This window comes from Schistocerca gregaria, chromosome X (assembly GCF_023897955.1).
Source record: "Schistocerca gregaria isolate iqSchGreg1 chromosome X, iqSchGreg1.2, whole genome shotgun sequence".
In the NCBI taxonomy this organism is placed as follows: domain Eukaryota; kingdom Metazoa; phylum Arthropoda; class Insecta; order Orthoptera; family Acrididae; genus Schistocerca; species Schistocerca gregaria.
The window spans coordinates 365,919,821-365,944,689 of NC_064931.1; the positions used below are offsets into that span (position 1 = coordinate 365,919,821).

A 24,869-nucleotide genomic window follows, 5' to 3' on the forward strand; every position below is an offset into this window, starting at 1 on the left:
TCTTCTTAAATGCACACCCTCAGTGCCCTGGTAAATATGGATTACTATAGGTTATAGAAGTGGAACAGAAGTGATGTTTGTAATTTGCTAGGAATTAATGGGCTTAACAGTTCTGCAGAAGAAAGATTTACCTTACCTTGAAGCCCCCTCCCTCCCTCACTCCCTCCCTCCCTCCCTCCCTCCCTCCCTCCCTCCTTCCCTCCCTCCTTCGTCCCTCCCTCCCTCCCTCCCTCCCTCCCTCCCTCCCTCCCTCCCTCCCTCGTCCCTCCCTCCCTCCCTCGTCCCTCCCTCCCTCCTTCGTCCCTCCCTCCCTCCTTCGTCCCTCCCTCCCTCCTTCGTCCCTCCCTCCCTCCTTCGTCCCTCCCTCCCTCCTTCGTCCCTCCCTCCCTCCCTCCCTCCCTCCCTCCCTCCCTCCTTTGTCCCTCCCTCCTTCCTCCACCCCCTCACACACACACACACACACACACACACACACACACACACACACACACACACACACAGAGAGAGAGAGAGAGAGAGAGAGAGAGAGAGAGAGAGAGAGAGAGGGGGGGGGGGACAGAGAGGGGGAGGGGATCATTGGCATACGCTACATCTGGCAGTAATACATCAAATAATGACAATGCACCTACTATGCATTGAACATCTAACATGCTATACTCTCGAGCAACATTCCAAAGAGGCATTTTTTGTCTGGACAATATGAAATCCCTTACAGCAAGTGTATGGCAGTAATGGTAGTAATGGTGCACTTTTAAAGCCAGCCAACCTACTTGTAAAAGATGCCGTTTTATGTAAGAATTAATTTAATTATAAAATATATAACACTAACTTCAAATGACCAAAGACATTGGTTCAGACAATGAAACGTCACAAATGTCATTAGGTACAGCTATTAGCAGACTGGCTTCTTAATCAATTGAAGGTTTTTGTACCAGTGTTCATATTTCTTCCATTTTTGAAGGAAAGATCTTTTATTGCTTACTGTGATTTGATTCTTCTTTTTTGTGTCTTTGGCAAAAACAAAGTTATAAATATCCTTCTCAGCATCTTCTACAACACCATTTGAATTAAAATCATGTCTTTGAATTGTCACATTTCCCTAGTATTTCTTACAGTTTCTTATTGTTCAATTTATTCCTTTTCAGTTATTCCATATGTGAGTTCATCTCACACCCAAAGGCTTTTTGTGCAAGAAAGATATTTATTATAAAAAGGAAGCAATCATAATGTATTTGAGATTGAATGGATTGAGATTAGGCATAGCACTACTGAATAAAACAGTAGCATAAAAATTGATTGAAAACCAAACTGACCACAGTTTGTTTTATTAGTAATATACATTCCTTTTAGAGATGCAGTTCCTCACCTTCAAGTCCATGGCTTCATCATTATCTGGGTTGTTAAGCAATTTTATGGGCTTTTGACAGGATGCATTAATTACATGAAATATAATTGACACAATCACTGTGAGTATGTAAACAATTAAATCAAAATTTGACTTAAATTATGTTTTCCATTACTTGATAAAACCAGACAAGCAATGACATCACTGCAGATGTCCACTTTACCAATACTTTTGAGTAAAAATTATAATGAGCTTGAATTGATAAGGTTAATGGGTGAAGAATGAATAAAAATAAAAAAATGCTAAGAAGAGAAACAAAGGTACAACACTCCTCTGACTGTCTCAGATTCTCTCACATGTAAGTTTAAATAAATAATTCATACAGACATGTTTTCATGAATATTGATACTTCAAAAAAAAGAAGAAATAAAGTCCAATTAGAAGTAATGTTGGAACCTCATGACATGCGATAGAAAATGCAGCACCTTGTGTATGATTAACTGATAACATCATTGTGGTTAACAAGTTGTTTATTGTGGGAGGAAAAAAAGTAACCAGTAGAGGCTCTCACACTTACTTGAGCTGCTTCTCTATTTGCTGTAGTATGCAACATGAGTGGATGTAGAGGTGTGAAGTTTCTGAATGGTGGCCACATAGCATGTTGATCAATATCTACTGCAATTGGAACTTTGTCCTATACACCATGAGGTTACTGCAGATGCCATTCCAGATAGAGCTATATATGGTTAAACACTGATTCCTTTTTCGCCCATTCTTGTGACCTGGTTGACACTTTGAACAATTTAAATAAGAAATACATTACATTTCTCACTTTTAAAGTGTTCCAAGTCAATTAACTAGAGGCATGAAATAGCAACAGGTTGAATGCAAACACTTCTGTAAAAACTGAGTCTTACTATGACTTAGCATTAGTTTATTTTCTGAGTTTTGCTGCCATGTCATCCCCTTTCCACCCCCATTCCTCCCCTGTGCGAGGTTTCTTGTTCTTCCACCCTTCCCGAAACCTTTGCAGGATTGCACACAACTACCCCCCCCCCCCCCCCCCCCCAAGTTTCATCACAATCAGATTAATGATATAGGAGCACATAGAAGAAAAACAGGAATTGTGGCTGTTCATCTCTGGACATTAAGGCATGACTGTAACAGTGAGTTGTGATCTTGGCTGGAGTGGGTAGTGGGGCTACGGAAGGGATGTGGTGTGAAAGTGGGGAGGTCTAGCAGGGTAGGGGTGAGGGAAGGTGTCATAGTACGGCCTGTGGCAGTGTGCAGAGATTTTGGGGGCAGGGAGGATGGACAAGATGGTGGGCTGCTAGGTGCAGCATTGGGAGGCTGTGCTGTGGGGCAAAGGGGAAAAGGAAAGAAGCAGAGGTAGAGAAAATACTATCCATGTGCACTCGGGTGGTAGAAGGTGTGGGTGAGTATGTGGGGTGGGAACAGGGAAGAGGAAGAGGCAGGTGAAGGACAGGGACTACTGTTCTAATGTTGAGGTTGAGGACGGGGGGTGGGGGTGGGGGGGGGGGGGGGAGTGTTACAGAAATAATGGGTATGTGCTATCTAGAAAAGCTGGCATCTGTGGAAAGAATCCAAATGGCACAGGCTCTGAAGTAGTTGTCGAGTCAAGCACATGGTATTGGGTGGCATACTCAGCTGTCTCTTAACCGTAGTTTGGTAGTGGCTATACATGTGGACAGACAGCTTGTTGGTGCTCATGCCCACATAGAATGCTGCATATTGGCTGCGGCTAAATTGGTAAAGCAAACTTGTGGTTTCACAGATGGCCCTCCCTTTAATTGATTAAGAGATGCCTGTGACGGGAGTGGAGTAGGTGGTAATGGGAGGATGTATCAGGTATGTCTTGCATGTACGTCTGTTAAAGATTTATGGGCCATGGGACAAGGGGTTGGGTCCACAGGTGTAATAGGAATGGACAAAAATATTGTGTAGGTTGGGTGGGCAGTGGGATACCACTTTGGGAGGGTTGGAGAAGATAATTCTCATTACATGACATAAGAGGTACTTGAAACTCTGCCAGAAAATGTGATGTGGTTGCTCAAACCCTGTTCCCCACAGTGGGAAAATAAATGAGTGACTGTGCAGTAAAGTGTTCTATTTACATGCTTAGATGTCTCATTTGATGAGAGAGTCATGTGCATATTGTAGAAGTCTTGATTTGAGGTCCAGTCCAGTACACAATTTTATGGTGTCAAGAAGTTAGATTGCTATATATATTCCACTTTAGAGTGTAAGATACAGCCTGCGGACATTTGACTTCTTCAAAACTGAGAGAGCCACTTGCAGACCCCTACCTGCTTCAGCTTCTAAATAGTTATTCATGGTGGTTTTTGCTGCTGACTGTTCTCTATGAGAAACTCAACTTGATGTTGACACACTGATGTACATAGTCCCTAATTGCTGACCTGTGGAACAACACAAGGTGCATGAAGATACTTCTAAATTTTACATAATTTTAACCTCACATGGTTTCATAAATTGCATATAGTTATTACTTGTGATGGTGGTAGGGATGGGCAACTCTAGGCTTTTTTAAAATTGGTATGTATTTGAAAGTAAAGACATTTAAATGTTCCACATGATTTATTCTCTTGGTGAAACAGTCTCTGCTTTGACTTTCCTTTATTAGTTTATGGTTGGTACACTAAACAAGATAATTCTCAGACAGGGTTAGCCCCATTGATTAATGCTATGAGAAGGAATTGCCCTCAAACCTCCCCCCTTCTCTCTCTCTCTCTCTCTCTCTCTCTCTCTCTCTCTCTCTCTCTCTCTGTGTGTGTGTGTGTGTGTGTGTGTGTGTGTGTGTGTGTGTGTGTGTGTGTGTGTGAGATAGAAAGAGATTACAATGGCAGTTAGCCCTTAATGCTAAGACTTGTATTTTGATACTGTCTTATGAGGTCTAGTTGCTGTAAAAGTGCTAATGCCCATTAAAGTAACCATTTAATACAGTTCTACCCAGTGGAGTATCATAAGTGACTAATTTTTTTTTTATAAAGGGGTTATTGTGCAGAACCTGTTGTTCTTTCTTCACCTTAATATTTGCTGCAAGAGAATAACTTTTGGTTCCAAATAATCTTAATTATTTTCATTAAAATGTGCGGTTTCATGACTGTATAGAAAGGATTTGATTGATGTAATTGTTATTTATCAGTCATTTTGTAAGAATTCTATAAAAATTTCGCTGTTTGCCCGTGGTCCCTACTGCTTCTCCCTGCTACTATTTAGTGGCTTTGAAATACTCATTTAAACTGTTGTGATATATAAATATCATTTTTTGTTGTTGTTCTTGCTTTGATGTCATGGCATTTGCTTCTTTTAGTGTAACGTAAGTTTGAGTTGTGCATTTAAAGTACAGTCTTTCCATTCCATACTCTGAATGATACCTCATGCATGCTACCATTCCACCTGTTTGACTTGTAGTAATATTCATAATGCTGTAATATTTTGTCTTTTTCATGTCAATATTTTGTACTGAAATAAAATTCATTAATTTGATCAAACATTGCAAAGTTCCGTAAGTCTTGTTCAATAAATTATTCCCTGCTTTCTATTCAAGAATGACTAGTTCTGGATGCTAACATTAAAAAGGTACCGCTTGATTTTTTTTCATATTGCACCAACTGTGTTTTTCTACTGAGATTTTCTTCACTGAATATTACAGCATCATGAATAAGAATGATTTTTTCATTAGTTAAGTTCTGTTGGAAAACTGAAGTACTTTTATGCTTGTTTTTTAAAAAAATATATATATATATGTATGTTAACAAAAAGAGATATAAAATAGAAAGAAAAGCAAGTAAATTAAATTCAGAGTAAAATAAACCTTATTTTGTGAGTTTCTCTTTATGCATGTGTAATATTTAATGAAAATTATTTTTATGATGCAACACATCACTGATACTAATATGCTCTTTCTCATTCCCTTTCCCAATTTCTTTTTCAACACTAAAATAGATAAACTTGACAGTTCATTTTCAAGATCAAGAAGTTCGAGCATGTCCAGCTTAGAAAATATAAGTTCTGAAGCAATACATTGTCTAGCATTTGCAGACTCGTACACAAAAAAGTCTGGTAAGTGACTTTCTGTTGTTAATGTAGTTGTTAGTATAGTACACTGCTTCAGTTGAGAAATTTCTTAATTTTTTTACATGTACAACAACAAATAATTACTGTGATTTCTCAACAACAAAAAATGCTCTTAAAATTTTATGTAATAACTACTTTCTCCGTTAATGATGCATTTTAACTATCTCACTGTGTGATGAATTTTCATTTAAGTAAGTAACTGCTCAACTCATTCTGAACCATACTTTTAAGTGACTCTAAAATAATTACTGTTTTTGCTGATATTTTGTTCTATATTTTGGTTATAACTGATTAACACTGAAAAGTCTGGTTCTTTTCCTTTTATGATCACTTCTGTGTATTATGTTACTAACAGTGAAAGGGAAAAACAGGACAATTTTTAGTTTTCAAGCCAGGAACTGGAGTAGGCACTTGCGCAACACGATTGTCTGCATAGTCAGGAATTGAATCACATGCAAGCCATGTGATGTCCCACAGATAACACTGCATTTCCCTGTCATCTGTTGCAATGCTGCACAATTTCATCATCTAAATGTAGGAAAATATGTTTTGGGAAACTGTGAAGATCTTTGCCAGGAAGTAAGCAAGTTGGAGGAAATCTGAAACGACATCCTCTCCTCCTGGAAAGGAAAAAGGTGTAACACAGTACATGAAAATGTTTACAAGATTAATGAATACTTCAGTACAGAATGCAGTAATGGTTCCTCATTCTATAGTGGGAAGACAAAGGAAGATGGACATATATATTTGTCATGACAGGTCTGCTAGAAACGTCAGAGATTATATTGTGCCCGAGGACTCTTTTTTTTCATAATTTCTTGAAAGTAAATCACAATAAAACTTCATTTTAAGTAGTCATATGGTTTGAATGGAATAAGTTTATTAACAGTTACTGAAAATGTAATTAATTTTAAACAAATTATTCCTGTACTATAGTCATTTTAGTAAAATTTACTCTTTTTACCAGCTGGCCCTATAAACTACCATCAGTAAGCTTGACTCTGGTATCGAAACTAGCGATATTTTATATGATATTATGTATGAGACACTGTGTTTGTATTCAAAAGTTAAGTGGAATATAGATGAAATTCACATTCACAAATTCTAGGATTTTATTTAACTTACCAACTCAGTCCATGTATGTATCGGAGAGCTTCCTGCAAGCAAGCTAAACCAATTCCTTTCCCCAGTCTGGACTACCTGAGCTTATTCTTCTACTCTAATAATATGGTGCTGAAGTCCTCTCAGAAATTCCAGCACCAGTTCAGATGTTAAGACAGCAAATAAATTTCAAATAGAGCAATTGTCATTCAGATAAAAGAAGTGAAGTAACAGGAAAACTTTATTATAATTACAATAAAAATAATTAAATCTGCTTCATTGTTAAGTCAATAGAAATCCAGTCCAACATGTGTTGAAGATTAAAAACTTCCTGAACCTCATTGTGACTCTTTTCTTTAAATCTATCCTAGCAAGTTTCACTGCAAGTCTTTTGTGCTGTTAAGACCATTACTTGAGGTCATGTTGGGAAGAATTTCAGTGTGAAGGAACTTAGTGTTTCTAGAGGCTCTACATGGAGTAACCGAAGTTTTTATATGCCCCAAATTTCACATTGAACGATTATGCATATTTTCATCAGGATTGTGCCCATGTTTATCTCACAAATTTGCATTTGATAGTAAAGTAGGTAGCCTTGGGTGGTGAGGGAAAAGAGGGGGGAGGTGTGAATATTCAGGTTTAATTTTTTTTTTTTCAGGAACTTGAGGTTTGTTCTTACGTGCACAATCAAGGAATATTTGTAATTTTTCAGTTAAATAGCTGAATGCTAATTTTTTTTATAGCAGAACACATTTATTAAAGTATGAACAGTTTGGTTGTCTGTCACAAGTGATGTTCCATATGAATATTTCACTTGTCAGATGCTTGCATTATATTTGTGTGAAGTCCATTGGTTCTCATTTGCAGCTGAATGATTTAGAGTGGAGTAAAGGGGTCCACTATTGTTTGGAATTGTTAACAAGATAATTCAGAAGGGATTCATATAGTGCTAAAAATAATTAAATAAACAAGGCACTATTATTCTCTATACAGTATTTGTAGTGGTAAATATTTTATTTTGTTGTGCTTGTTCTTTTGGACTGTTAGAAGTGACATTGTTCGGGTTTGTACCTCTGGATAAAAACAAAGTTGCTGATAAATTTGGGTCAGAAGATGTACTGATAACAGGAATAACATTTCTTCTACTGTTATGGGACTTGGACACAAAATGAAGTTTGCCTTTGAAATCTTATTTAATTCCACCCCACCAATGCAACAGACTGAAGATACCCATTTGTTAAAATGCCATGCCATGCTACATGAAGAAGGCCATCACTGCCTCCTACTCATCCTCATCAGAAAGGAATCATCAAGCCTTCAGAGCCTTTTTTAAGGTATCAAAGGCTTGATAATTGTATGGGTAGAGATCAGGAATAGGGCGAGTGCTCAAACATCTCCCACTTGAGGTCACACAACTTTTGCATTATGATATTGTGATATGGGGATGTGTGTTATTGTTAATTGTGACCAGCACGGAACTTAGTCCACCATTCTACAGTGATGGTTTTCAACAGACATTCTGTGCCATAAATATACTTCATTATCTGCTGAATGTCTGCTGGGTGTTTGTTCTTTGCCAGCCAAGAAAAGAATGACAACATGTAGATCCTGTTTGGATGCATTTGGTAACAATGTTGCCATAGTTCACATTTACCTCATGCACGTCAGAAAGACACGAATGCCATACTAGTCCCTTACCTACATGTCGGTGCTTATATACCTTCATCAGAGTCATACTACATTGCATCTATGTTGTGGCAATATACTCAAATGGAAACTAGCACACTGGACTTCAAACGTGCATCTAGCCATCCTGATTTAGATCTTCTGTGATTTTCCTAAATTGCTTCAGGCAAATGCTGGGATGGTCCCTTTGAAATAGCATGGCCAATTTCCTTCCTCATTCAGTGGGACCAATAACTTTGTGGTTTGGTCTCTTCCCACAGATCAGCCAACCGTGTGTGGTGTGTGTGTGTGTGTGTGTGTGTGTGTGTGTGTGTGTGTGTGTGTGTGTGGTGTGTGTGGTGTGTGTGTGGAGGGGAGGGGAGGGGGTGGCGGCATGCGCACTGGTTATATTTTTTTGTCTTTGGTTATATACAAGGATTTACTTTAATTTTACCCAAAAACTTTGCCCATATTATGTGAGATTTTTTAATCTGTAAAAGGACGGATGGAAAGGGGAGGGGAGGTTAATTAAGTAATGTTTGTTTGCACATGTAGCTTTGAGTTTGCCACATAGGAAAGGTTTCTTAGAGTGAAATTCTTCATTGTGTCAGCTGTAATAGAGAAGCATTTTCCAGATAACAGGAGGCGTCAGGAATTTTGCAAAGGCACTATAGCATGTACTTGGGAGATGGTTAATTCTCAGAGATTTTTGTATGTCTATCTCATTACATTTGAGTACTTAATGTATTGGCATGTAGAATGTAAACTTCAGTTACTTTAAGCTATGTCAATTATACATTGAAGTGACAAAGAAACTGGTATAGGCATGGGAATTCCAACACAAAGATACATAAACGGGCAGAATATGGCAATGCAGTCAGCAATGTCTATATAAGACAACAAGTGGCTGGTGCAGTTGTTAGAGTGGTTACTGCTGCTACAATGGCAGGTTATCAAGATTTAAGTGAGTTTAAATGTAGTGTTATAACAGTGCCTGAGTGCTGGGACACAGCATCTCACAGGTAATGATGAGTTGGGGATTATCCACATGACCATTTCACAAGTGTACCAAGAATATCATGAATCTGGTAAAACATCAATTCTCCAACATTTGGAGGGTATTTCCTGCCTATGAAGGCCTTTCTGAGGCCTTCAGCATACTCGATAAGGAAATTCTTGTCACTGCAGGTACATCATCCTTGGGTGGTAGTCTATATGGGAGGGATTTTTCAGTTTGGAAGGGATGGCAGCTGTCAAAGTGTAGGTACTGTTGGTGGTTATTGGGTTTCTTGTGGACAGAGGTGTGGATGGAGCCATCAGAGAGGTGTTGGGTAGAGAAAGACCAGGTGAAGCGGCTGGGAGAAAGTGTGTTAGATTGTGAAGGAATGTGGGTAAGGTGTCTTGGCAGACCAAGGTGCAAGACCAACCCAACCCATTCTAGCTACTCGGCACCTCCTTTTCCAGTCCTGTCACAGGCTTATCCTACCCATCAGGAGCTGGGCCACTCGTGAAAGCAGACATGTCATCTACCAACTGTGCTGCAAACAGTGCACAACCCCCGACCTTTCTGGATCCTTCCCTCCACCAGCAGTTTTTCAGAATTGCACAGATGAGAGCTATCCTTACAGCACATTATCCAGTCCTGTAATCATCCTGACCATAATCTCAGGTAATCCACTGTCCCTGCATGCTCCGCCCAGCAGTTTCCTCTTCTTCAATACGGCCACCCCTCCCCCCCCCGCCCCTTCCAATTCATATCTACTTCAGTATCTGCCACTTCCCACTGGCTGCAACAGTTGTGTCAGAACATATATCTGCCATCCATCCCTCCCTCCCTGCATTCCTAGCTGGCAAACTGACTGCCTCCCTCAGAGCTGCTACCGTCCCCGTCCTTTCTTTTTGAATGTGCCTGTTGACAACTCAGTGCTTCTGGTTTTTGGTGAGTGGTCTCCTTTAATCCAAAAGTATTTGCATCAGAGGTGCCGACTTGAAAATACTTTTTTTTTTTTTGGGGGGGGGGGGGGGGGGGGGCAAGAAAAATTTTATTAGGTACTACATGTTCGACACTCCAAACCAGTCCTATTTCCAGATGACACCAGTGTATTGGTTGAAGGTGGAAATAGAAAGGCTCTTAGGCTGTATGCTGAAGTCACAAATGAAAAGATTTCAGCGTGGTTTGTGAGGAATAAGCTACAGATTAACCCTTAAAAAAAAAGCCACTATACAATTCCACACACAGAAAAATTAAAAATCCATTAAAACCAAATATTTCTTTGGAAAACCAAATAATTTTATGTCACTGAAACAAAATTGCTTTGTTTACTTACAAGACAATCTGAAATGGAATTCCCACATCACATTCTTAAATTCTAAACTATCTAAAATGACCTATGCAATGAGAATTATATGAAACAACACAAGTGCTGAAGGAGAGAGGTGTATTATGCACGCGTACTTTCACTTTTGAGTTATGATATCATATTCTTAGGAAATTCCCCTCACAGCATAACAACTTTCAAGAAACAAAAAAAGTTTGTGAGGATAATGAAAAATACAAACATCTGAAGCTCATGCAAACTACGATTGGCTGGCGACTAGCCTCTACCCCTCCACTTGCTGAAACGTCAATCACAGTGTCATTTTAGTCGGAGTATAGGTCAGTAGTGGTACAAAACAAATACATAAATAAAGTTGAAGAAACATACCTTAATTTTTGATGGCAAATGTACTCCTCCTCAGATATTCCTGTATATGAACTTGTCACATATGACATCAAGGTCGAGTTTCATTGATTCATCTCTATGGGCGTTGAGAAGGGCAATGACATTAAGACGATCCTGCCTCATTACAGAACGAAGATACATTTTCACCCTCTGCAGACAAGAAAACGATCACTCAGCGGTGCAGGACGTTACTGGAATTGCCAGCACTACATGTATGAATTTCACGTATTTCACTATGTCATCCAGTGAACTAATATTCGCAGAATTACTACTTTGTATAATCTCATGAAACATGTTTCAGTGGAGAAGCAAGTGTTCTTTGTCTATATCTGATCCATAGAAAGATAAAATATCGAATGAATGTTTGTTATCACCAAGAAGAAATTGTTCAATTTGATTTACAAACATAATTATTGAGTTTTGAACCGTGATTCCAAGAAGCTGATGGATGTATCCATTGTTTCATAATACAATCTTCTATATTTGTCACATACTTCTCTGAAAGTTTCTATAGATGAATTGATGGAGTCATCGTATTTCTTAGGGACTTTTCTTCTACGGGGTAATTTTGGGGAATAAACATCCATATCCTGACATTTTGAAGTTACTTCACCCCAGAATGATTCAATATTGTTTCTCATAAATTTAATAGAAGTTACAAGAGTGGAAATCATCTTATTGCCCTCCTCTAAGTGTAGGGATTTCCTCTTTAGTGCTATGTTTATGGTATCAATGTGACCAAACAGTTTTACCAAAAGTGGTGACATGAAAAAGAAATCACATTTCTGTATGTTAATCAAAAAGCCGTTTGCTTTGGCCCCAGTGTCTAAATTGTCATTTCTTCAAACATTTAGAAAAAATTCCTGTAGTTCTGTATAGCTGGACAAAACTGAAGACATTGCCAAGTATCTTGTGGCCCACCTTGTAGGACAGAGTGGTTTCAAATTTGTAGAGGCATCTGCCTTCAGGTGAGCAAAAAGATCTAACTTTTTAGGTGAATCTCTCACAAAATGTATTAAGTCCTTCATAACATTTAATTCATTTGACATCTGGAACTGATTTAACAGTGTCTTTTAGTGTTAGATTTAAACAGTGTGCAAGGCAGTGCACAAACATAGCTCTCTTCTCCATTACCATAAACTTTGCTTGGACACCATTATATAATCTGGCCATGTTAGCTGAACCATCACAGCATTGGCCCCTACAATTAGATGTAGGCAAATCAAATCCTCTCAAAATGTCAATAATAATATCAAACAGAGCCTTAGCTGTGTTACTTCGTATTGAGTGTAGCCCTTTCTCCTATCTCTAGCAAAGCATCAACAAATCTTATACAGATACTAAATTGCTCTTTGGTGGCTATGTCTGTTGTTTTGTCTGCTATTATTGCAAAATACTCTGCACTCTTGATATCCTCCAATAATTTTCTAAGAAGTGTATGATTTAAAATGACCAAAATTTCGTTTTGCACATCATGGGATGTCCGTTTGTAAGTTTCACACTGTAGCCATATTAAAAGTAGTTGGTTATCCTCACATCAAAGGCATAATAAATTGTCAAATTTTCATGATTGAGAACTTCTTCACGGGACATTCTTTTTGTTTGGCACTCAAAATACGCTTTTGGCATATTTGGTTAACACCAGAAGTAGAGAAAATTATTTTGCGATAACAAGTTGAAATTTTCTTTGATGAGAACAGAACCCCTTAGTGTGTAAGGCTTGATCTGGCCAACATTGTTTGTCCAAGTATATGCAAACTAGTTGCATTTCTGTTATATGTTAAAGGTGGCTATATTTATATTAATATCATCAAATATATTGTGGTAAGGTGTATAAAGGGAGAAAGAATAAATTTCAACAAAGGAACTGAATGCCAGTTCTCATGTTGTCATAGGGAGACAAATCTTGAGCATGTGGATAAGCTGATGAAGTGCAGGATGCAATCCATCTTGGGTAAACATATACCCTTTTCTCATGTATTCACATTAGGGTGTATCTTTTGTAATTATCAATTAGTATCATGAAGACAGATGGGTGGAAAGGCTAGGGGAAGGGGAGGTCTCCAAAATCCCACTGCTCACTTTGATAAAGTACACTCTTGGAAATTGAAATAAGAACACCGTGAATTCATTGTCCCAGGAAGGGGAAACTTTATTGACACATTCCTGGGGTCAGATACATCACATGATCACACTGACAGAACCACAGGCACATAGACACAGGCAACAGAGCAGGCACAATGTCGGCACTAGTACAGTGTATATCCATCTTTCGCAGCAATGCAGGCTGCTATTCTCCCATAGAGACGATCGTAGAGATGCTGGATGTAGTCCTGTGGAATGGCTTGCCATGCCATTTCCACCTGGCGCCTTAGTTGGACCAGCGTTCGTGCTGGACGTGCAGACTGCGTGAGACGACGCTTCATCCAGTCCCAAACATGCTCAATGGGGGACAGACCCGGAGATCTTGCTGGCCAGGGTAGTTGACTTACACCTTCTAGAGCACGTTGGGTGGCACGGGATACATGCGGACGTGCATTGTCCTGTTGGAACAGCAAGTTCCCTTGCCAGTCTAGGAATGGTAGAACGATGGGTTTGATGACGGTTGGGATGTACAGTGCACTATTCAGTGTCCCCTCGACAATCACCAGAGGTGTACGGCCAGTGTAGGAGATCGCTCCCCACACCATGATGCCGGGTGTTGGCCCTGTGTGCCTCGGTCGTATGCAGTCCTGATTGTGGCGCTCACCTGCACGGCGCCAAACACGCATACGACCATCATTGGCACCAAAGGCAGAAGCGACTCTCATCGCTGAAGATGACACGTCTCCATTCGTCCCTCCATTCACGCCTGTCACGACACCACTGGAGGCGGGCTGCACGATGTTGGGGCGTGAGCGGAAGACGGCCTAACGGTGTGCGGGACCGTAGCCCAGCTTCATGGAGACGGTTGCGAATGGTCCTCGCCGATACCCCAGGAGCAACAGTGTCCCTAATTTGCTGGGAAGTGGCGGTGCGGTCCCCTTCGGCACTGCGTAACATCCTACGGTCTTGGCGTGCATCTGTGCGTCGCTGCGGTCCGGTCCCAGGTCGACGGGCACGTGCACCGTCCGCCGACCACTGGCGACAACATCGATGTACTGTGGAGACCTCATGCCCCACGTGTTGAGCAATTCGGCGGTACGTCCACCCGGCCTCCCGCATGCCCACTATACACCCTCGCTCAAAGTCCGTCAACTGCACATACGGTTCACGTCCACGCTGTCGCGGCATGCCACCAGTGTTAAAGACTGCAATGGAGCTCCGTATGCCACTGCAAACTGGCTGACACTGACGGCGGCGGTGCACAAATGCTGCGCAGCTAGCGCCATTCGACGGCCAACACCGCGGTTCCTGGTGTGTCCGCTGTGCCATGCGTGTGATCACTGCTTGTACAGCCCTCTCGCAGTGTCCGGAGCAAGTATGGTGGGTCTGACACACCGGTGTCAATGTGTTCTTTTTTCCATTTCCAGGAATGTATATGTACAGTATGAATATGTGTTTGAGACTCTACTCATTGACTGGAACTAGAAGATTCATGACACCGACATGTGATTCAGGCATCAGCTTTTGTGTTCTATCAGTGTGTCTCCAATATTCGCATTAGGATAGTAAAAAGTAACTTTTTTGTGATTGATATGACAGATGTTGAGACTCTTCTTAGTTGTCTTACTTCTTTGGAATTAATAATATTGGTAACAACAAATTTTTGACGGTAATTTAAGAAGTGAAGTTATGTTTTGGATGTATTTTATACCTTTCCTTGTTCTTCTTTCTTTCATCTCATTTTTTAAATTTATGTCATCTCTTTTTGTCACTCTTGAGGTTCATACTCCTGCTTCTTCTCCAACTTCCCTCATGCAGCTAGCACTGTAGCTGCCATTTATACTTAGATTTTGTGAATAATACTGTCTGCATCACTTAATGTTGTTGTTAGAATTTATTAAATTTGTGACATGTCTCAAACCTGTGCTAAAGTGGGGCATAAACTGCTAACTTTACTGAAACTTTTATAGAAATAGAAGAGCTAGTTGAGAGATGGTTGGAATTGCATTTGAAGTGGCAGCAATAGATACATGTGGACTTTATCTTTACTCGTCAGGTTGGCTTTATAATCAGCTATCATTTACCTTTGTAAAACGTTAGTTTTATACACATTTTAACATGATGCTGTGATTTAGATTAAAAGCCTAAAACAACTGGACTAATAAATTAGCATGTTGTGGTTAAGACGAGTCCTTGGTCTGAGAGGAGTGGTGCTTACTGCGCAGCCCAACTGGCACTGCCAACATGAGGGATAGCCCAGCTAAGAGCTGGAGAACACACCACCGGCAGTTTTTGATAAATTTTAAGAAACTCAAGTGAGGACTGAAATCTCTCTCTTCCTTTAACATTATCTCAGGATTACTGTTTTTATGTGTAAAAACTTCAATTTCCTCTAGTATGTTTAAGTTATATATTTTTAGCACTCTGTAGGACACTGCCGTGCTTTCACTTGTCTGACTCAATCTGTGCTTTTTTGTTTTAAAGTGCCCTGTTAATGTGTCAGTGCTCCCTCCAAAGAAATTATTTCTAAAACTTGCCCTGAACTTCCTCCTGTTTTACCTTATATGAAATTTATCACTATCATTACAGGTTATTTAGTGGACTCTAGAGCCACCATATTTGTTATGTTTTTCCTCTAATTCATGATGTAATGTATTTTCCAAGGCGATCTCTGGTTTGAAAATCTATGATGATATTAGCTTTCTTGAAGCTACAGTTAGTTTACAAAATGGGTACACTTTCCTACAGTGGGAGCAGTAGGGCACTGATGTATGCTATGCAGTTGGTGCCATGCTTAAGCACAGATTGTATTGCAACTGACACTGAACTTTGTTACATGAGTTCTAGGTTATGGTGGTTGAATTTTTACATTTGTTAACTAGTAATGTATGTACCGATACAACACTTCTCATTCACATTGATCTTAATTACAGGATCTGATAAAAACAAAAACCAAGGCATGTCACTGATGTAATAAATGAAAGAAATACATGTTAAGTATTCTAGACAGTTTATTCTCAGTTCCTTTCTTGTGAATGTGGCAAATGCTTCATGTCTGCTTTCACATGAGCCTTTTATTATAGGTCCCACAGATAGTCAATAAACCAAACCAAGAAAGTGTTCATATCTCAATTTTGTTATCCTAAGTTACATTTCCTGTAGTTTCGCTACAAACAGTTCATGAATATGGGGTTGGTTCATTCAAAAATTCTGTGTTCACTTTTTATTCACTCTCCTTGTCAAACTGAGCTACTGCTACATCTTTTCTGATGTTGATTTTAAATACACAAACTTAATTCCCAGACATTGACCTGAGTGATTCAATGCCAGAAATAGTAGATTTATTTTCTTATTTTTATGTATTTATTTATTTGCAAGTGTTATGTTTGTATAAAGTAACAATATTATATGTGCACGTAAACAGTATGTTTCATCTTTTTTTCTGTACAGATCCGACGACGTCTCCCACACTATGGGTTGGCACAAGTCTAGGATCTGTTCTGACTATAACAATTAATCTTCCACCTGCAGGAGAGACAAGACTTACGCAGCCTGTTATTGTCAGCCCTTGCGGTTAGTATTCTGCTGTAATTGTGTGTTAACCATGTAGTTAATGATGTTTATTTAATTTAACACTTGCAAACTTTGAAGCTGTATTTTAAGGTTATTTGTTTTATTATGTTAAACATCAAGACCATGCAGATAGTAGTCTATTCCAATTAAAAATAAAGGTCTCTGTTTTTATGTGCTAAACTGTTTTGTTAAAAGTGATGAAAAAGTTTGCTTTTAAAGGCAGTTAAAAAAATACAGTCCTTATCGAGTTACATTGCAAACTCTCTCTGCAGGTCTCATCAGTATTTTCTCATGTTAAGTGTATTATTGATAAGTTTTCATTTCTTTAGTATGTCCTCATGGAAGTAAAACTGCAAAGCTGAAACTCAAAGAAATTTGTGGGATAACTTGACTAAAAGAAAAAAGGATCAACTTATAGGACACATCCTTAGGCATCAAAGGCTAATAATGTTCATAATGGAGGGAATTGAGGGGGTAAAAATTGTAGAGGGGGGGCACTACAGGAGGTAAATTCAAGTTGATGTTACTTGCAGTAGATGTACAGTGCAGAGATGAAGCAGCTTGTACAGGACAGAGTATAGTGGAGAGATGCATCAAACCCTGTTGTCAGACTTAAGGCCACCACCACCACCACCGCCACCACCACAACAACAACAACAACAACAACAACAACCAAGAGGTTATTGCAAATAACATATGCCCCTCCCCCCCCCCCCTCCCCCCCCCCACACAAAAAGGGGTTTGTAACTAAAAGTAAGCATGTAGCCACTGTGGATGTCTTTCCTTTCTTTTTTAGTTTTCTGTAAACACAATTATTTATAATGATACTAATTAATAATAATTAAAGATAGCTGTTTTTTATCCATTAAAAACAGTTTGTACAAATCAGAGAGGGGAGCTTCAGAAAAAGTCACCCAGTGGACGAGCTATTCGCAAGCTGGAAATGGTGCATTAATCTCCTGACACCACTGTTAACTCTTTTTTATTTTTAGTAGGGAGTGTTCTGCACACATGGAGGAGACATAATTTCAAGAAATTAAGGTGTCAAAACACATACTGTGTGCTGAAATTCAACATTGAGTTATGGACACATCTATTAAAACTGAAATTGCTGGCATGAGGAAGATTTCTATGTTTTATTTATAGAAAATATTGTTATGTGCAACAAAAGGAGAGAAATCAGAATACACAAGTAAAGCACAAACACTTTATTAATAAAGGCACAACTTAGATTTCATTAATTACTCCAGGGATGGCAGTTTAGAATAGTGTATAGTTTTCTTTGATACTTCTGTTGCCAAATTGTTTCTAGGATATAGCACCCAAGTAACAACAGTGCTATGCGGTACTGGTGATCTGACTAGTCCACTCAGCTGCTATGGAAGAGTAGATATAATGTTCAGATTCAGTAATAATGAATACCTTGAAGACAGTACTGTAGTGTTCAGTAGTACAGTGAACACCTCCAAGAACTGTGTATTGGTGCCCAACAAGAACCTAAACACTTGTCAGCCTGACAAATTTTACTCTGAAGCTGAGTAAGTAGTGGTAATAGATTAGTAACACTTGACACACCCTATAGCATCAGATACACAATACCATAGTGAGGTCAATTGACAATACTCTAGAACAACTTGTCTGATGTGTCTGTTGTTATAATGAGGCCACATGGAAGTGACACCTGGGAACTTGGAGGGACATGGGATGAGGCCCGTTTCAATTGTCTCTGTCTTTGACACTGTGTTGGCTTATAGCATCTTTGTGGTTGTCAACTTCTTGCTTTGAGTTTCAGTATTCAGTTACTTCACAAATACATTTTAACTTAATGTTTGTTAAAGTTCCACAATGTAGAGGATGATGTTATACTTGCTATACTTTCTGCTACAGGAGGCTTTGTGGCAATGAAGGTTTTATGGTGCACATAGCTCTCCTGCACTTTTCTTCTACAGGGAGACTTCAGTACCCACAGTCTGTTATGAGGCTCATAATCTGTTTGGTGTATTTGAAGCGCTGTAGAGAATCTAATGATGTCTCAACAATTGTGCATACTCAACATTGACAGTCACACTCTGCTATGTATTGTTTCATGGTGATTATCTGTCATAGTCCTCTAATTTTGCTTTACAACTCCTGTAGAACCAGGTGAATAAAAAGAGTTTTAACCTTACCTTAGGACCAACAGCGTTCCACTAAGACAAATAATTTTTCTAAGAATAATGTGAAATTGTCTACTAGTCTATGAACCAAACAGCAATAGTTCTTGGTGAAGTATTTATCTGAATCACGATACAAATTAATATGAGATGATTTCAGATTGGTTGTATCAGGTCCAAGTAATACATAGCCAATAAACACATCATAAAAATTCCATATAGACTACCGGTGGTGTAAATGACAAGTTCATAATTCATAGCACCTTACACAATGTAAACAATCACACAGCATTGAGAGATCACAGGTAGATACAAGTCAAAGAACAGCATAGTGAGGAAGAGACCTACATAAGGTGGCCTTACATTTACTTGTCAAAAGGGCTCTCATGACTGGCTTGCAATAGTGGCTGTGTTCCATCTTACGGGTGTACTTGCTGGATGTGCACAGCATTAAATGTGTCAGTATGTCTGTATCTTCCATTTGTATGTCTGGCTGTGTTGTTGAATTTCACCCCTTTTGAAACAGAACTTAGGTCCAGTACCTGCCCAGCCAGTGTGTGGTAGGGTGACATGTCAGAAGTGGCTGGGAACCTATTGACACCACTGTGGAAGGCTCCTTAGAGATGTCTGGGGCCACCAGTGACACCATTGGTGGATCTGGAGCTTCTTGCATTTTCCTAGAGATTTCTGGAAGTGAAAGCATCCCTGTGGAATGCAGCATATTTTTTTATTCTACTGATGGTGAAGCCAGATCATCCTCTTTGGGCACATCCCATATGTTGTAAGAACAACAGACGAGGTGGCCATACTCCAAGCCCATGGAATGGAGAGAGCTATGATGTGCCTGTGGTGGTGGTGGTGGTGGTGGTGGTGGTGGTGGTGGTGGAGGAGGAGGAGGATTTCTCAATGTGGGGGGCTGCTGACCAAAGTGGGTTGCATTGTCGCAAAACCACCTGTCCCACCTGCCGTTCTGCCACAGACCCATGGATCCACCCTGGATTCTACACAAATTTGCAAGTCCACACCAGGGCCCCCTCAAACAATGGTGTGACTGCATCAGCTCTTTTTTCCAGCAGCAGGCACGGGTGATCTAGAAGTGTCCTCTGAGGGCTCCAAACACTGATGGATGTGGACACTTAAGAAGTTAGGAAGGAGCTTAGTGCTGAAGCTGATTTAGCAGACCATAAGGCATTAAGGATTTGTACTTTGAAAGTGCAAACAAATTATTTTAGCCCATTTGAGGCTGAGTAGAGAGGGGACGTAGTAAAATGAATAATGACACTGTGTGTCCAAAACATTCTGAAATTGGCTGCTGTGAAACGGAGACCATTGATGGGCTCCAGTGTGTGGGGTACACACACTGTTGCAAAGATTGTTTCCGAGGCTCCCGCCATGGCTACCATTGTAATTTGCCTGGGCAATGTACAGGAAGCTAGAGGAAGAGTCCACAGTGATTAACCACCTGGACCCCAACAATGGGCCTGCAAAGTCAGCGCAAACTTGGTTCCACAACTGTTTCGGCACAGGCCACAGCAATAATGACTACAGTAGGGCCATTTTGTGTACCTTGAAAATAGCACACTGTTGCACCATCTGTGCAACATTGTCATCCATACAAGACCAGTAGACATAGCAGTGTGCACATTGCTTCATCTTGGGAATCTCTTAGTGAGATTGATGCACGAGCTGAAGAACCCAACATTGCAGTGAAGGTGACATCACCCAGCATTGTTCATCATCCTTCAAATCTAAAGTTGGTGCCAGTAATGAAAAACAAAAAAGCAAAGGCCAGGTGGATCTGCATCAGATAGCTTGGGAGGCCGATCCAACGAGCCACATTTCAGGATCCATTGAAGATGTGAATCACACAGAGATGCCGTAGCACTACATACCCAGTAAACATGTATCCATAATCAAAGTACTGTCTGGGTTAGTGGTGATGGAAACCACAAGTAAATAATTTGTAGCAGCTAACTGAAGCAGAGACCAATGCTGGGTGAACCGTGATGAAATGTCACGGTTGGTTCTCTGCGTTTCTTCTTTGTCTGTAGCGCATTCCTTTTGAGATTCCCACTTTGCGCTCTGCTGTTTTCTCAGCCTAGCCAGAGGGCACTGTGGCATTGCTGTGGCTGGCTGCCTGCCGTGTTTGTGGGAGACCGTTGGTCGGGAGGAGGAATTCTGATTGCAGACTTCTTGGAGCGTACTGGAGGCCATGCCGTTTTGTTGATGGTTTGGCGCGACTCGTGTCAGGTGTGATTCATCATTAAAGCCATGATAGCAACCAATGTTGCTGTCTTGGTCACAGGTGGATCCAAGGGGATGAGGCCTGGTTGTCCATTGAAACTCCTATCCTACGGATGTCATTGGACTTAAAGTTAGACGTTTTGACCATTATTTGCAAGCAACTGGGGATTCTGACGTCTGCAGTAATTCGGCGAAGATTAGTTGTTTCATCTGTGTGTAAATCATTCAACAAGGAGCAGTTTATTTAATGTTCACATTATGCTCATGTTCTGCATGTGCTTCTTGCAAGTGTAAACTTGACTCTCATCTTTGTCTGTTGATTTTAAGCACATCATCAAATTCTGAATCCAAGAAGTGATTTTCAATTAATTAGCTGGGTTCTTTCTTTTCTCATCTCATGATGCATGTTAAATGGCAAAGTAGAATTGTAGACCTTAACTTGCTACCTCATTTGCATGACATCAATGACAGGGCATAATCTGTTAACTAATTAAGGCGTGTGGTAAACAAAGGTATTTAAGTATGTTGTTTTAAAATATTATCTGAAATGTGTCAATGATTTATGTGTCGCTAGTTGATTCTGGGGTATGAACGGAAGTGCTGGCACACCTGCTGTGTAAGGGAATCATGCTAGTTTTGAGTGTTTTGGAAACTTTAATTGAGTGAGAAACTAGTGTGCTTTAGTCGTGCCTTGGGTTAAAGCTATATTGGGGCTCTGGCACTTGTACTGCAAGCTGCAACATCATCCTCTTGTTTCATGGCTGCTTTGTTCTCAAATTAGGTGTCAGCCCTAACAATGTTTTGGGCTGGGTGTTTCGCCCCTCAGCATTATACTTGGGTTTCAGCTGAGTGTTCAGTCTATTGACTGTCCATCGTATGCCATAACAGTAATGGTCAACCTGTTATCAGTTGATTTCGATAATGTAGTTAGTTGTAAATTAGTACTGGTTCCATTACCTTCTGACCAGGGTTCTTGCTCAATGCTTGTCTTTAAAAACGGCACTAACCTGGTTAGCATATGTTGTGGCTAGCTTAAATTAATCACTGCTCAATAGCCCAACACAATTTGTAGGGCGTCAGAAGCCGTGTGTGTGTTAATCATTCATTTATTCTAGTCAATATATAAGCATGCTATTCTTAATTTTGTTACTCTAGGTAGCCGTTAAGTTGCCTTTTTGGAGTGTTTTGATGGAGTGCGGCTCCTTTGAGTATAGATTTTTCAGTTTCCAATTTAGTGTTTTTCCACCAGTTGTACTTGTGGAATCTAAATGTCTGTACTTAATGTCATATTGTAAAGAAAGGAACTTATTGAAGTTAACTGTCACTGTAAGGCATTGTGGATGGTGCACTTTCCTGTTATTCACCTTAATGTTCTAGTCAATGTGTAAACTTGCTAATTATTTTCCCTTTAAATGGAGTGTCCTGCCTTGAAGTTATAAGTGACTGTTTGATAACCAGTTCTTTAATGCGCCTATGTGCATATTGATATTTATGGGAAAACTTAAATTGTGTTTGCCCTTGCTGAAGAATCCCTTGTATCATTATACTCATTGAGTACAGATAATATGACAGATATCCAGACACATTTTATTTAGTATGTAGAGGTGATTCAAATTCCCTGCCTAGCCCAAGTAGCCACCAAGCATATGAGGTGGCTCCTTATTCTGATGAGTGTTTACCATGAAATACTGTGGCCCGGTTATTACTAGTTGGTCTCTCACTAGTCTCCAAAGCCTTCAATTATGTCATTGAATAGTGGGGTCTTGACCTGGCCTGATTTATGATTGTGATTTGGATTGCTCCCTTGATTGTTGTATACACTTAAGATGAATTTTCTACTTCCTGAACTCCTTTTTGGTATCTGTTAACTTCACAAACTGTACTGTCATTTACCTCTGGACCTGCCTGTTTTGTTACACTAGTCTCTTACATTGTCACCAATGCAAGTTGTCATAAACTGTGTTCTGCCTATAGAGAGTATGATGTAAAAGTGGTGATGAGAACTTTCTCAGCATGCAACTATTATTCCAGTGAAGCATGAGTCCCAAGTTTTTAAAGCTGTGGCAGCAGCAGTTTCAACTACTGCAGCAAAAACAGTGGGACATCCAGTGGCAGCCACAGAAGTAGCAGCAGCAGCAGCAAGAAAAACAGTGGGAATCCCAACAGCAGCTGCAGACATAGCTGTTATAGATGCTGCAAAACCAACAATAGACAGAAGCTACATTTTACTCGCCGCATCTTCCACTATTTTCTTGTTTTTACAAGGCAAATAAGGGTCTGGAGGTCGATTTATGTCGTGCTCTCTCACTGTCTTCCAGCAGTAAATTGTATGAAGTGAGGCAAAAATTACGCCCACTGTATGATCCAAGTAATTTTACTTTTCCTGATATTTTTGGTTTGCTGACTGACTCTTATGGTCACCAAACTCACATTGGTGCAGCTAGGCTCAAATTTAATCAATGTGTTAAACAATATAAGCAATGTTATGCAGCATAGGCCGTTGACATACTCGACTTCAGTGAGCTAGTGTTTGTATAGCAGCTTGCGCTGTTTATTTTGTGACTTTGTTTATTATCATCATCCTCAGTGCCATCTAAAAGATACCAGAACTTGCTTTTGGTCTCTTTTTTTAAAATTATTGTGTGTGCCATAGTTTTAGCAGTATATATTTATGCAGCTTGCAGCACCACAGTCAAGTAGACTAGGTGCACACTGTAGAGCAACCAGTTGGTACTCTCGGTTAATTATCTAACTGTGTGCTGTGCACTTGACTTCAGTGTTCATACAGTAGCTCAAACTTTCCAATCTGAGACATTTGCTATTAATACCACCTTCAGTGCCATCTAAAAATACCATAGCTTGTTTTCAGTTTCTTGTTTATTGATTAAAGATGGATAGGTACTGTTCCTGTTACATACAGGTGCCAGGGGAGTAGGTCACTGTCTGTAAATAGCTGAAAGCTATGTTGGCCACATCTGGCAGGCTTCAGGCTGCTGCTCTAGGCTGCAGTGGCATTGGGGCACCCGGGCTAAATTCTTTGGCATCTCTGGAGCCTATGGTGTCAACTAGAATTCATGATGCCACTGCACCTCCCAATTGGCACATCCTCTCCAGTCAACAGTTTCCTGACAGTGGCTGGTGAACAATGTTGGGGTCACCAATGTCTGGGCCAAGGGTGAAAATGGGTACTGGCCACATGGCTGTACCCTTATGTCTAAAAAAAAAAAGTTTGAAGTATTGCCTGCAGCAGAAAGTACATCTGAGCCAGCACAGCATGTCACACCTGTTAAGACTGGGGCTGATCTTCCTGAGAGGTTTGGTCAAGTTCAGAGAATTGGATTGTTTGTCACTGGGAGCTCCAATGCTAGATGGGTTATCAAACCCTTCAGGCAAATAGCAGACAGATTGGGAGATAGGGCCATCACTCTTTGCATGCTGAGGGGGTCTCGTGTGGAGGAGACTCTCCTGGCAGCGACTGAGCATACTGGGTGCACCTGTTTGCAAATTGTGGCTCATGTATGAATGAATGACGCCTGCTGCCTGTGTTCAGATGCCATCCTTGGTTCCTACAGGCAACTGGCTGATTTGGCAGGGTGGAAGCAGAGCTATCAATTTGCAGCATCATTCCCAGAACTGAACACTCACTCTGGTTTGGAGTACAGTGGAAGGTCTAAACCAGAGACTCAGATGCTTCTGTGGCAGTAACAGATGCAAATTTCTTGCCCTCTGCTACCAGGTGGATTATTGTAGGGTACCGCCACAAAAGATCAGGTGTGTACTACATGAAGGAAGTGGCTACTTAGGTAGCAGAGTATGTATGGTGTCTACATGTGGGTTTTTCAGGTTAGAGAAGTCGCTCCACAG

At 40.2% G+C, this 24,869-nt stretch overlaps 1 protein-coding gene across 6 annotated transcripts in view; it reads left to right on the plus strand.

Moving 5' to 3' along the window:
- Positions 1-24,869, plus strand: part of LOC126299600 (syntaxin-binding protein 5) — a 901,795-nt gene that overhangs the window by 739,167 nt on the left and 137,759 nt on the right. For all 6 annotated transcript variants that reach the window (XR_007552829.1, XM_049991623.1, XM_049991624.1 and 3 more), the window contains exons 15-16: positions 5,333-5,449; positions 16,486-16,608. Coding sequence is in view for 5 of the 6 variants with exons in the window: in XM_049991623.1 (XP_049847580.1) it covers positions 5,333-5,449; positions 16,486-16,608 (240 nt within the window). In the remaining variant the exon portion in view is untranslated. The remainder of the gene's footprint in view (positions 1-5,332; positions 5,450-16,485; positions 16,609-24,869) is intronic.